This window comes from Podarcis bocagei, assembly GCF_964188305.1.
Source record: "Podarcis bocagei genome assembly, chromosome: 2".
Taxonomy (NCBI): Eukaryota; Metazoa; Chordata; class Lepidosauria; order Squamata; family Lacertidae; genus Podarcis; species Podarcis bocagei.
In genome coordinates, this window is record NC_138126.1 from 92,384,283 (window position 1) to 92,398,885 (window position 14,603).

At 44.3% G+C, this 14,603-nt stretch overlaps 1 protein-coding gene across 10 annotated transcripts in view; it reads right to left on the reverse strand.

Annotated features, from left to right (window-relative positions):
* The window catches only part of ARHGAP44 (Rho GTPase activating protein 44), an 89,032-nt gene that overhangs the window by 26,439 nt on the left and 47,990 nt on the right, over positions 1-14,603 (reverse strand). For 8 of the 10 annotated variants that reach the window (XM_081184455.1, XM_081184454.1, XM_081184452.1 and 5 more), the window contains exons 2-7: positions 13,056-13,095; positions 9,709-9,813; positions 9,326-9,402; positions 8,440-8,551; positions 6,545-6,621; positions 485-602 (exon numbers count right to left, since the gene is read on the reverse strand). In XM_081184455.1, the coding sequence (XP_081040581.1) occupies positions 485-602; positions 6,545-6,621; positions 8,440-8,551; positions 9,326-9,402; positions 9,709-9,813; positions 13,056-13,095 (529 nt within the window). Of the gene's footprint in view, positions 1-484; positions 603-6,544; positions 6,622-8,439; positions 8,552-9,325; positions 9,403-9,708; positions 9,814-13,055; positions 13,096-14,603 lie in introns of those variants that run through there. The other 2 variants (XM_081184449.1, XM_081184453.1) reach the window with 2 other exon arrangements.

Here is a 14,603-nt window from a genome sequence, read left to right on the forward strand (position 1 = left end):
TGCATTTCCTTTCCAGAAATTCAGATAAAAACTAAAACCACACCTATAGTAAGAATGTTAATTGGATCACAATTCACACATTGATCTACCTCTTGCCCAAAGTTCTATTCATCAAACTAGGGCAAATGGCTGAAAATTGCAGTTTTAAATACTCTCCTCCCCAAGCGATAGTACTTGCTACTGCACCAACAATACTAGGCTTCAATGGGCTAAGAACAGTGGCTTTTGGAGCCATCACCTGAGCCACATTCCAGATGGCACAAATGATGCTTCACCAGGAATAGAAAGACAGAGAGAGATAAAGAAAGAAATGATAGATAGATGATTGATAGATAGATATAGATAGATAGATAGATAGATAGATAGATAGATGATAGATTAGATAGATAGATAGATAGATAGATAGATGATAGATTAGATAGATAGATAGATAGATGATAGATAGATAGATAGATAGATAGATAGATAGATAGATGATAGATACCCTGCAAATCTCCACTCTGTTTGCTGCCTCCTCCATCTCTTCCCTGAGAGCATCCGCTTTGGCACCCGAAGGCTGCAAGTTGCTTGACAAACCTGAAGATTTGGCTGACTGCTGCCACCTGCCGGAGAAAGAAGTTAAATGACATTAGCAACAGATGAGGAGGACTCCTACTTGTAGGTGGGGCAGAACTTTTAGCAAGGGCAGTCACCAGTACAAGAGCCTGAAGGCACACCATCAGCTTGAAGGCACACAACCTTTCAATCCCACCCTTTCCTCAGGTTGTCTTTAGACTCTCCTTCAATCACCATTTGTAAATTCACATATATATCCGCTAAACAACTGCTTCTCTTATCAGAAGAAGCAACAATAACAAACCCTTGGAAAGAATGACCTGGGAAACTCCAAAATGCAAGCAATACTCAAGGGATGCAATAATCTGTGGAGTAATTTGCCCTTAAGATGGAAACCTCCTAAACCCATTGAACACCATGAGGGAGCCTAAAAATCTGCTACTTGCATCCTTATCTTTACTGCCATCTGCCTGTGATAGAACTTAATAGGATACTGCTTTGTTGAAGAAGATAACGTTTTAAAAAACATGCAGCATGCAGCAAAGTCCTGTGCTGAGGAGAGACAGAGATGTTCCACTGATTGACCTCACTGGCCAGCTCAGAATGGAGCTGCCTCTGTCAGTCTAAGCCTGCCTCCGATCTGAGGATGATCAGGATGTCAGCTTAAATGACATCTGCCTAGTGGGCCATTCCTACAGCAATGAAACCACTGGAACGGTTCCAACTCCCCACTTTCTTCTAACCAAAATGTTACGTCCCAAGCTGTCTTATTCTCTAAACCACAGCCTGCCTAAATAAGAGGGTTTTGTTTTTTTAAACAGGTGTTAAATCAGTACAATAAAAGTGCCTGCCCAAGATTTAAAAGTTATCCTCTCACGTTACCCTGACTGCTCAGGCAAAGCTGGCCCCCTGAAGCAACTTCCATGCCACAAGAACTGGGCCTAAATAATTGTGCAGCTATTTCAATCCGTTCTACTTCTAATTATATATAATATATATAATTAAATTTTCTGTTTTGCAATTTAAAGTACTCATTTTTACATCCTTAAGATGTCAATGACTTCCCTTCTTCTCTTTCCACGGTTCATTCTGCATATCACAAATCCCTGCATATTTTACAAAAAACTATACCATTCAGTATTCCATTATTACATCCATCAAAACTTATTCACACTGTTGAATTTATCTTAATGCTGCCAGCGTTTTCAGCTGTACACAGTTATTTCCCATATATTCAATAAACGTTTTCCAGTCTTCTCTAAACACATGTTCTTCTTGTTCTCTTACTCTATACATTAAGTCTGCAAGCTGCGCATATTCAGTCAACTTAATTTGCCATTCTTCTTTGTTTGGGACCTCACTCGTTTTCCATTTTTGTGCTAACAAAACATGGGCCGCAGTAGTGGCATACGTAAATAACCTTTTTTGACACCAGGTGTGTAGCTATAGATTTGGCCTGATGTAAAACTTAGGACCCATCCTTGGAAGCCATGAATGAACATAAGTAGAGCCTGCTGGATCAGGCCAATGACCCATCTAGTTCTGCATCATGTTCTCACAGTTGCTGTGGGAAACCAGCAAACAGCATGAACACAAGAGAGCTCTCCCCTCTTGCGGTTTCCAGAAGCATTGCTACCTCCAACTGTGGCAGAAGAACACAGCCATCATGGCTGGTAGCCATCAGTAGGTTTCCCAGGTGAACTGGCAGGCATCCCAAAATCCATGACATGGACGAGCAGCCTGTATTCAGCTGCAGCACATTCTGTCTCATGTAGGATTAAGGCAGAGATCTGTGGCCAGCAGTGGGAAGATGTCCTCCACTTGAGATCAGGGAGGATTTTTTTCTTTAAATCCTCAGTTAACTCAATACTTCTAGTCGGAGTAACCAGCTGTTTATAACCAGTTTCAAATAAGAAGATTATTCCCAAAGATCAGCAAACCTAATTTGAAGGGAAAACAGAAATGCCGTCTGGCTCCTCTCAAATCATTCCCCCTCCCAACTTTGAGGGCCAGACGCTGTCAGTTCTTGCAGTGCTGAAATGCTGACACAGACGTTAGGTGTTTAAGGGTAGACCACATCCATAATCTTAGTGGAATTAAAGTGAAAGGGTGAGTGCCATCCACATCAGGCTCTCCCAACTTTGGGAGAACACAAATCTCTCAGAAGCTGTGCATCTTTATCCCCAATGTATTTTCCTTTATGGCACAGAGAAAATAGTCACCTGTCACTATGGCATCTAGAACACTGCCTCTTCCTCCCTCTGACTTTCACATGTGTAAATTCATTCCTTCTAATCTTGTTCCCTTTTGCTGCAGCACCCAAGAGGCTTCATCCCATGATCACACTATGACATAGGACCAGCTGAAAGTTCTTTTGCTGACTGCAGCAGCATCGCACTATCTCGTGGGCAAAAGGCAGTTCAGGATGCTCCCCTGGTTTCCTACCGATTTGTCTGAGAAGACCAAGAATCTTGTTGTATCTTAAAGTTGAGCTTATTTACTGAAACATGAACTTCTCTGTGGTGTAGTGGTTAAGAGCGGTGGACTCGTAATCTGGTGAACTGGGTTCGCTTCCCTGCTTCTCCACATGCAGCTGCTAGCAGGGTGACCTTGGGCTAGTCACACTTCTCTGAAGTCTCTCAGCCTCACTCACCTCACAGAGTGTTTGTTGTGGGGGAGGAAGGGAAAGGAGATTGTTGGCCGCTTTGCGACTCTGTGATGGCCTGGGATTCCGAGTCTGAGAGTGAACCGGAGGAATCCCAGCCGGCACAGGAGTCCCCGCCTCCAGGGCCGGCTGAACTGGGGCAAGGCCTAGATGCTGAGGAGCCTGCACCTGTGCCAGATCCTCAGGGGCAGGCACCAGGTGAGACCATTCTGGCCCCAGAGGTGCTGGAAGACTCAGTGGCTACAGGTGAGCCTCCCCCGGGGCCCAGTAACCCTTCGGCCTCTCCTGAACTGCAGAGGCTTAGGGCAGAGAGGCGAAGGGAACTGGTCTCTCCCAGGAGGAGTGCTCGCCTTAAGGCCAGGAGGGGCGGGGCTCCTGGGGGCAGGGACCGCCCCCGGCCTTAGAAGAAGATAAAGGTCAGGCAGCCCGGTCCCAGGTTGCGGGAGCAACGTCGTTGTGGAGTACCTGCTTTTACCCAGACCTAGATTTGCACTCCTGGTGTGCCTGTTCCTCGCCCGGCTTCCTGCTCCTGACTCTCCGATATTCCTGTTCCTCGCCTGGCTGCCCGCTGCTGACCCACCAGTGTTCCTGTTCCCCGCCTGGCTCCCTGCTTCTGCTCTTCCAGTGTTCCTGTTCCCCCGCCCGGCTCCCTGTTTCGGACCTCGCGTCTCATCTAGTGATCGTCTACCCTGCTAGTGACTCTGGACTGAACTTCGGCCACGGTATTAGTACCTTTCCCCCCCGGGACCAGCACAGACTCCTCAGGGTAGTGATAAAGTGGGATATCAAATCCAAACGACTCTTCTTCTTCTTCTTCTTCTTCTTCTTCTTCTTCTTCTTCTTCTTCTTCAGCAGATGCGTGAAAGTGTATGTTCTTTTGGCGATGGGAGGAACAGAGCCAGTGTGGTGTAGAGTGGTTAGACTAGGACCTGGAGACCAGGGTTTCAATTCCCTACTCACGAGATGATCTTAGGCCAGTCGCAGTCTCTCAGCCTTACCTATCTCACAGGGTTGTTTTGAGGATAAAACAGGGAGGAGGTGGTGGCGAATCATATAAACCACCTGCAGCTTCTTGAAGAGGTAGGACATAAATGTAATAATCAAAACAAAACAAGCCTGGTGGTGGCTGTGGTGAGATTTTTTTTCCCACTTCACGGAAATACCAGTTCAATTGTCTGCAGACCTCATGAGTTGACCAGTTTTGTGGCAACATATCAATGGCACCTCCAGGGAATGAGATCAGCTTGCACAAGGCAAAAATAGCTTGCTTTCGAGGAGCACCGGGAAGGAAATAAACACAATTTACATTTTTTCCAGACATGATCAGAAATACCAGCTTGCTGTTTAGGCTGACTTGGGGGCATAGTGATAGTGACACGATTTGGCTTTCAGATTATCTGTTTGCCCCAGTGAGGGAGAGTCTCAGCCACCTCCTTCACAGCTGAAGAGGCAGGAAAGAGAGCTCTTCCTTGGGCATGATCAGAGGCACAGTATACCAGCTAATAAGACATGTTGTGGTAATCCCTTCTCTCTTTCACCAACAGCAGAGTCAGAGTAAATGCAGACTCCTCACTGAATGACACTGACAGAAATTTAATACTAGACCATTGTAGGAGACTGTAAATCCTCCTGTGCTGCCTTCTCTTTTGGATCCTCACAGAAAAAGATCTGGAGACATGGGAATTCTGTAGGACATTTTAGCTGGATCTGACAGACTGAGGAGTAAGGTAAAGGTAAAGGTACCCCTGCCCGTACGGGCCAGTCGTGTCCGACTCTAGGGTTGTGCGCCCATCTCACTTAAGAGGCCAGGGGCCAGCGCTGTCCGGAGACACTTCCAGGTCACGTGGCCAGCGTGACGAAGCTGCTCTGGCGAGCCAGCACCAGCGCAGCACACGGAAACACCATTTACCTTCCCACTATAAAGTGGTACCTATTTATCTACTTGCACTTAAGGGTGCTTTCGAACTGCTAGGTGGGCAGGAGCTGGGACCGAAAGACGGGAGAGCTCACCCCGCCGCAGGGATTCGAACCGCCAACCATGCGATCGGCAAGCCCTAGGCACTGAGGTTTTACCCACAGCGCCACCCGCATCCCCAGACTGAGGAGTACACAGGATCAAACAACTGGGGGAATTTCCAAAGCCCTCACTGACTCCATCTATGTCTGTGGAAAGAGCTGAAAGTATCTCAGAATGCTCTCACCCCATCTTCCAGGGAACCTTCTTTTACCAAAGGGGAAACAGAAACATGGCCTCTTCACATAGAAGAAGAGAAGGAGGAGGAGGAGGAGGAGGAGGAGTTTGGACTTGATATCCAGCCTTTCACTCCCCTTAAGGAGTCTCAAAGCAGCCAAAAATCTCCTTTCCCTTCCTCCCCCACAACAAACACACTCTGTGAGGTGAGTGAGGCTGAGAGACTTCAGAGAAGTGTGGCTATCCCAAGGTCACCCAGCAGCTGCATGGGAAGGAGCGGGGAAGCGAACCCGGTTCACCAGATTATGAGTCCACCACTCTTACCCACTACACCACGCTGACGTAGTGTTGCTGTTGAGCATAACCCACTGAGGGCAAGACTGAGGGCAGTGAAAGAAGCCTGATGGGCAAATAGCACAAGACAAAAGATATGTCATTCTAGCAGTAAATCCACCAGGGACAGATTTTTAAAATTTTGTTTTCACTGGTAGTTCAAAGGCTAAAAGTAGCAGCTTCCCCTGTATGAGCCTATTCAATCCCTTCTCTATGTGACCCTTCCAAAAGAAGTTCATAGGGTGGAAACAAGAAAATGGGCCTTTCTGGAGGTAGCCCCCATTTGTGGAATGCTCTCCCCAAGTAAATTTGCCAGGCATCAACGTCTGCCATATTTTCAGTGCCAGGCAGATGTTCATATTCTCCCAGGTGTTTGGGCATTAATTTGTGCTCTGATAACGGTGCCTGTTTTTATTTTATCTTGGTGTTTGTCTTGTTGCTGGGTGGGAAATAGTATTTTGATGATTTTGTAATTGATTGCTGGAGGATGAATTTTTTTAGAGCTTATTTAAACAATTCCTTTGAAACATATTGCATTTTTATGGTTTAAGGTTGCTTCAAGACACCTTCATTCATAGAAAGCAACACATAAATTGAATGAACAAAACTAGTGCATTTATCTGTGATTTGCTGCTTAACCCACTGGAACTTGATATGGCTTTTTATTATTGTTATGCACATTAAACGATAGTATTTATAATTTTTTTTAAAAAATGCATGAATTTTTAACATGAAGAAACATGAAGCAAGGGATATGGTACTTTAAGGATGGGCAGACAAAAAGTTAACATGCCTCTTACCTTGTCCTTGACGAATCCATGTCCAGAACTAATTTCGCTAAGTGTTTCCTCTGTTTTTGGATATTGGGGATTTCTACCTAAAATAAATGATAGTAACATGGGTATTTTCTGCAGAGAACGCCAATAAACATCCCTGTCACTGAATCCAAGCAAGGTCAAAGTGAATTCTCAGGATTTTGCATCTGATTCGGAGCCTAGAGTCAACACCAGCAGCTGGGGGCATATACCACTGTTGGACAGTTCCCAGATGACAAGAAGCCACATACTGCTCCCAGAACAACTTGCCGTCAATGTTCTCTGGCTGGTGTTAAAAGCAGAAAATTGGAAAAGAAACAAGCAGCAGTGCTTGGCAGCTATCTCAGTTTAGATCTGAAAAATACTTTTAGCCCATCCGCTTTAAAGAAATATGACAGGAGGAAAGGAAAAAACGAAAGTGATGACTGTGGTGTCCCTATCCTAAAGGTAAAGGTAAAGGTACCCCTGCCCGAACGGGCCAGTCTTGACAGACTCTGGGGTTTGTGCGCCCATCTCACATCTATAGGCCGGGGGCCAGCGCTGTCCGGAGACACTTCCGGGTCACGTGGCCAGCGTGACAAAGCTGCATCTGGCGAGCCAGCGCAGCACACGGAACGCCGTTTACCTTCCCGCTGGTAAGCGGTACCTATTTATCTACTTGCACCCGGGGGTGCTTTCGAACTGCTAGGTTGGCAGGCGCTGGGACCGAGCAGCGGGAGCGCACCCCGCCGCGGGGATTCGAACCGCCGACCTTTCGATCGGCAAGCCCTAGGCGCTGAGGCTTTTACCCACAGCGCCACACCTAATTAGCCAGTGGTGCATGTATCTACTATCCCCTCAGCTCCAAAATGCCTGATTTGAAAGTAGACCCACAAGAACACGGAGCACTTCTGGAATACACTCAACCTCTCTTAAAAATAGTCTAGCTTCCTTTCTGCAAAGTGAGATTTTCCTTGTTTGGTCTTGTGGATGTGAACTTGTAACAGCAAAACAAGAACACACACACACCTCCTCTGACAATATAGGGAGCAGCAAAATACAAACAGAAAGGCTGACAACATGGAGCAACTTAAAATGGCTACCATGTTTTGGTGTAAAATACCAGGATTCAAAGGCCACACTGCGAGGAGAAAGTTCACAATGCTTTTTTAAAAAGAAATTCAAAGTAGGCTGGGATACATTTACCTAGAGAGGGCAACATTCAAAATCTGACATGATTTTTAAATATTCCTTACACACACACACACACACACACACACACACACACACACACTTTAAAACCTGAAGAAAATTTTGTTCTTGGCTCCCAGAGTTGCCTCTCTTTTACTCTTGCCTTACTTCCTGGCCCCACATAATCCTGTTTCTGCTTCACAACCCCTCCCAGCCTTGCTGCTTAATGAACCCATAGCTTGAGTTTTTCTCACAGAGCCAGACTCAAGTCTTTCTACCAGCCCATGAGCTTTACTAGCTGCCCAGTCTTTTCACCTAACGGGAACTTGTTGAGCCGGCACTGTCCAGCAGAGGTAAGGGAACTTGCTGGGCTTGAACTCCCATAATCCCTGATCACTGGGCAAACTGGCAGGGGCTGAAGGGAGTTAAATGTGCATAATGTCTGGTGTGCCACAAGTCCCCCCCCCCCTACTTTCGAGGTTATACCACTTATACCAGGCATAGGCAAACTCCGGCCCTCCAGATGTTTGTGACTACAATTCCCATCATCCCTGACCACTGGTCCTGTTAGCTAGGGATGATGGGAATTGTAGTCCCAAACATCTGGAGGGCCGGAGTTTGCCTATGCCTGACTTATACCAACACATCAGAACAACCCAAAACAGTGCTCATTGCAGCTATTAACTGCCACCGCTTGTGTTTTTTCTCACCTCAGCCAATACAAAGAGAGGCTCAATCACATCCCGCTCAACTTCCAGCTCAAAGTGGATGAGCTCTTGAGAAAGCTTGTCCTCTGCTTCCCCACATAACTTCAGCATCTTCCTGCAGGGCATGAAAACAGATAATCACACTGAAGTGGTACGGCAAGCAACAGAGATGGAAAGGCGAACAAGAGAGACAGACAGAGAGAGGTACAGAGATGGTCATGGGCCTGAGACAGATGATGTGTGGCAGACAGAGGATCTTAAGCACTAATCATACAGACTCTGTAAGGCAGCAGGCCAAGAGGCTTCTCTATCACTTGAGGCACAAAATGGTTCTGTGTCATTTCACTAACATGCTTTGGTTTATTTGGAATAAAACAGGCTGGTGTGAAACGACAACTTATTGCTGCATCCTGCGAAGGTGCCATGGCAGAGGCAACACCTAGTATCTTTTTATTGTCTTTTGTATTGATTTATGCTATAAACCGCCTTGCTATTTTACATGAAACAGTGTCTCTAAATGTTTAAAGCACATGAAATAAGACCGAGGAGACCCAACCTGGAAAAGGTTGGTTGGAAAAGGGGGTGGCAATTGAAAAGTAGCAAGAAGCTATTAAAATTGGTTCAGGCAAAAGGATTTTTCATTACAACGCTAGACTTGCGATCCTTTTATTTTTAATGCATTTTACAGTTCTTGTTTGTAAGCTGCCTTAAATGTTTTATAAAGGAAAGGGCAGGGTATAAATATTTTAAATAAATCCACCAACATGTTTCCTACTGAAGTGGCCTTTCAGCTGAGGAACATTATTGTGACTGGAACAGATTAAAAAAAGAGAGAGAGAGAGTTGTATCTTGCCCAATAGGTGGGTATTTTGAATGGGAAGAATCTTACCCAAGCAGGGAGTCGTCCCCTAGAATAGCAGAACCTTCCATCAAGCATTGGGCTAGCGATGTCAAAGGCAATTTCTTCTGCAACAAAAGCAACTGCTGTATAAATTTAGGGTTTGTTTTTAAATCCATCACATCACAGTTTGAGCCCACTTCATTCCCAGAAAATGACACTATTTCCAAACAATATTATTTGTTTATAACCCCCCCCCACGAACCCCTGTTTTACTAACTCTTATGCTCACATACAATTTACACACAGGAGGGGAGGAAAGCTAGCTGTGCTGTCTTCTCAGCTTGATTCCCTCCCTCCTGCCTCTTCTCCATGTGAAACACGTAGAGACATGAACCCAGCTCTGTTGTCTGGTGGGTGCTGGAATCTCTCACCGAGCGCTTATCAGAATCCGATCCCTGCTGACCCTGAAGACACGCTGTCAGTTTCTTGTGTGTGCTGTGGGAGACCTGCTTCACCAACTCCAAACGCTTCTCCACCTGGGGATGAACACAACAAGAAAGCATCACATCAGAGGTGCTTGTCCTCATCTCTCAGCTATCTGGACATAGAGAGAGAAACAATTCAGTTCACGTAGGCCCTGCCCTCTGGGTCCCCTTAAAGTGTCCAATTGCATACAGTGGTACCTCGCAAGACGAATGCCTCGCAAGACAAAAAACTCGCTAGACGAAAGGTTTTTCCGTTTTCGATTTGCCTCGCAAGACGAAATTTCCCTATGGGCTTGCTTCGCAAGACGAAAACGTCTCGCGGCTTTGTTTCCTTTGTCTAAAAACAAAGACATGTTTTGTTTATAAAGTTAATTTATTTTCCCTTCAATTTTTGAACTGCTCTTTACAGTATGTGTGACTTTAAAGAGCAGTTAATAAACTGTTGTTGTACCAAATTTGGCTTTGTTTCGACTTTTTTTGACCATAGGAACGCATTAATTGATTTTCAATGCATTCCTATGGGATTTCGTGCTTCACAAGACGAAAAATTCGCTAGACGACAAAAATTGCGGAACGAATTAATTTCGTCTTGCGGGGCACCACTGTACTCCATTCATCAGCAGCCAATTTTAACACGCTGGACTATATGACAATTAAGGAACAAATGACACAATAAATAGTTGATTAACATTATCAGACTTCACAATTTTTTCTTTCCTGGCTCTTTTCTTAGTCACCCAACAACGATCATTTTCAGGGTGAAGTACACAAGTATTTAAAGCAAATTAAGATAATGCAATTCAAAAAGAATACATTCAATAGACAACACCAAGATAACCATCATTGTAAACACAGGGCAAAAAGCTAAAAGATCATACCAAGCAGCAGGCACTACAGACCTTAAAAGTCTCCAGAAAGTAAAACAGACACATTAAAAGACCACATAACAGAGGGTTTAATAAAATCTGTGAGACTGAAAAGTTAGTTGCCTGATGCCACAAGGCAGGCAATCTCTAAATGTGAGGTCATTGCTGAGGAGGACCTGTTTCCTGTTGCTACTACACAATATTCCAACTAGTAGGAAAACCTGGTGAAGAGCCCACATTGATGACCACAGGGCACGTTTAGGTGCATATGGGAAGAGATGGTTATTCAGTCACTGTGGCTCCAAGTCATGAAAGAACTCAAATGTCAAAGTGAGCACCCTGAATCAGGCTCCGAAATGAAGTTACAAAGAAGGGTACTCTGAGTTGGATAGGATTTCACTAGAGTTTAAATTAAAAAGTTACAAGTAACATAAAATAAAAACCAGGCCCATAAGCTATGATAGCAGAGATGCCAGGCAATCTGGAAACTACATCCCAGGCAAAAGGATCTCCAAGAAATATAGTTTTCCAAAATGCTCGAGGGGCACTTTTGAGTGTCTGAGTATTCTAGAAAACTATACTTCCCAGTCTTCCTTGATTACTTGAGCATCCTCAGAAATGCAGGAAATGGCACTCAAGATGCCAGCAAAACCTGAACTTTGGCATCCTCAGTCACTTCCTATGTTACTTCAGCATTCAGGAATGATGCACTTAGTACAATGTTTGGTTTGTACCATCTTTGGTTTACCAAGCCCAAACACCAGTCTCTAGCTATGGAAGTGAATTAGTAATCCAAAAATAAGTGTGTTTACCCATTCTAATCCCATTAATTTACAGACAAACCACTGCAGTTAAAAGTTTGAGAGGGGAGAAACAACTGTTTTAGCGTTGATTTTAATTTAATATCCTGAAACAAAAGCTGGAACTTAAGTAGAATAAAATGTTGTGATTCCTATTTTAGGAATGAATGGAGATATGGTGGATAAGTAACTGTGTCTGTATTCAGAAAGGAAGCACCGTAATGAGATGCTAAAAGGACAACTGCAAAATAAAGGCTTGGAATTATGGAGGCAACCCGAAAGTGAATGTTCAAATGAAGAATGTAGCTAGCTACCTGAAGCTACTGTTGAAATACCTCCTGTAATTGACTGTCTTCTAGAGACTAGTCATTTTTGGAAAATGGCATAATTATCTGGCTGATCTCATAAGGGGAGATGCCATATCTCTGAAAATAGGCATGGCAGCTCATCTGGGACCCCTTTAGTTCTCCCACGATTGATTTGGGGGCCCGGAAAGAGAAGATGTCAGAGACTGCTACTGAGACTTAAAAAAATAAAAATAAAAAAATAAACTGGCAGATGCTCACGTCCAGGAACTGGGAGCTGGCTCTTTAGTTCTCACTTGCTCACTGGAGACATTGCATATAGCTCAACAGTCCAAGTCAAAGAAGTTGCCCCAAACTTTCCTTATTAAAAATGAAGAGTCACTAGAGACTACCTGCTCTGTAAAAAGTCATTGGCCACCTGTTTGAAAGCTAGCCACAAAAGGCAACTGGGTTTTTTTTTGGGGGGGGGAGGTTAGTTTTTGTTTTATTAAAGATTTTCTTGTTTTACAAAAGTGTTTGCAATGTCTCTCTTGTATTCCCCCCCCCCCCCATGTAACATTTTTACAAATCAGTTTCATTTGTTGAGACTTTGGGAAGAAAAGGGGGAAAGAGGTGGAGAGGGGGAAAGATGGGTGGGGGTGGGGTCAGGCAACGGTGTTACTATTTTACTTACTGTATGTAGGGTTTGGTGTCAGCGTTGCTTGTGTAGGTTCTTTGCTGTTCACTCCAAAACGCCCACCCACCCCACTCACACACGAAAACAAAGTTCAACACAGCCAATCACAAATGAACAACCACACCCTAGGCCAACCCCAACCTCTCTCACCACCAAAGGAACACAAATGAACAAAAGGCAACTATTCTGCCTATAGAACTGTTCTGTTCTATAATATGTGAGGCACATATTATATTTGGTATCCACTCTACATATATATGCTACTATAGAATTCTGAAAGAGATCACCCCCCCCCATTCATGCTATTTTCTAAGTCAATATGGAGGTGCTACAGCTTGAGACTTCTCTGAAACTGGATCTACTTGGTCCTTGGTGTAAGCAAGAGAAATTTTTTGACCTTCAGAGGCTGCCAGTGAGACTGCATTCCACAATCCTCCAACGTTCATTGTGGAGACTTGATGGATAGATTTCTCATACATCCAATTTTGTTATTACCAACTTCATGTTAAGCATGCTGATTTCATTTCCTATTAGAGGATAGCCCCTGCTAAACCAGCCTCTTCAAAGTTTAGTTTTGTATTTTGCGCATGGAGTAGTGTACAATATCAAATGATTGCAGAAGATGTCAGAAAGATAAACACTGTACCTGCAAGAGATCTTCATTTAGGACTTCTGTTTTTTCAGCCCTAAAGAGAGAGAGAAAAGAAGGAAAATGTAATTCAAGACAGAGAAACCTTTGTGGGGGGGAAATGAGTTTTATCTTTGAGTTGGTTCTCTGTTTATTAAAGGTTTCATTAATGTTCTTATTTGACGGGATGTGGTTTTAAAAAAATGTATTCTACTTTGTCATAAATGGAATTGCATTTTTATCTGTTATTGTGTAAGCTGCCTTGAGTGAATTTTAGACATAATGGTGTACTATAACCACTTAATCTTTGTTAGTGAAAACAGCATGCCTGACTACATGAGCCTTGAGTCTGATCTAGCAAGGCACTTCCTACATTCTGGAGTCATATTCCTCACCCACCAAATTAAAATGAAAACACCCCACCCTCCCAAATTCCTAAACCATTGTTCATAATTAATACATTCTGCCTTCACCACCAGGTCATTTGAATATCCCCTTTCAGCACTTTCTCCAGTACTACAGTATCCTTTTCAAGACAGGTGACCATAATGTTAAATATGGCTGCATTATAGATCCATGAAACTTGCTTTAAAAGGGGGTGGGGGAACCAATGAGTTCCTAACACAGAAATGACCCTTTTCAATATAATAGTACACTGATCGAACGTTTGTACTCCTTTGCCTTATGTATAATGCATTCCTCAAATGTAAATAAAACTGCCATGTGGCAAACCGCAGCTAAGTGTGGCTTTTTGTTGTACTTGTACATAAATCAGCCTAGCATCCCTGACTCGGGCATATACCTCAAGCCGTTCCCTTAACAAAGCGCTAAAACCAACATCATCCTTGTGCTACCCAATCTGAATCATAACCTTTTCAATCCATTATCCGCCAGGATGGTTTTAGCTAATATCTAATTTATAGCTAGGTAAAGGTAAAGGTACCCCTGAACGTTCGGTCCTGTCACGGATGACTCTGGGGTTGTGCACTCATCTCGCTATGCAGGCTGAGGGAGCCGGCGTTTGTCCGCAGACAGCTTCCAGGTCATGTGGCCAGCATGACTAAGCCGCTTCTGGCGAACCAGAGCAGCGCACGGAAACGCCGTTTACCTTCCCGCCGGAGCGGTACCTACTTATCTACTTGCACTTTGACGTGCTTTTGAACTGCTAGGTTGGCAGGAGCTGGACCGAGCAATGGGAGCTCACCCCGTCGCGGGGATTTGAACCGCCAACCTTCCGATCGGCAAGCCCTAGGCTCTGTGGTTTAGACCACAGCGCCACCCGTGTCCCTTAAATTTATAGCTACTCCCACATTATTTCTTTTCCCTTCCTTTGGTATCTACATAATAGTTGAACCTTCATCTCTTTTTAGTAACCACCCACTCTGCTTTCTTCCCTCTTCATCTTTTTTTGTCTCTAGACCACGTATACCCATCGTACTTTCCTCCCGAACAGATCTTTCTCCTTTAGCTTTACAGCAGTTTGATCTTCATAGCGAAACCATAAAATCTAAAGGCTTCAAACTCATATTTCACTGCAGATCCTTTACCCATCTGAAAGCTTTCTAA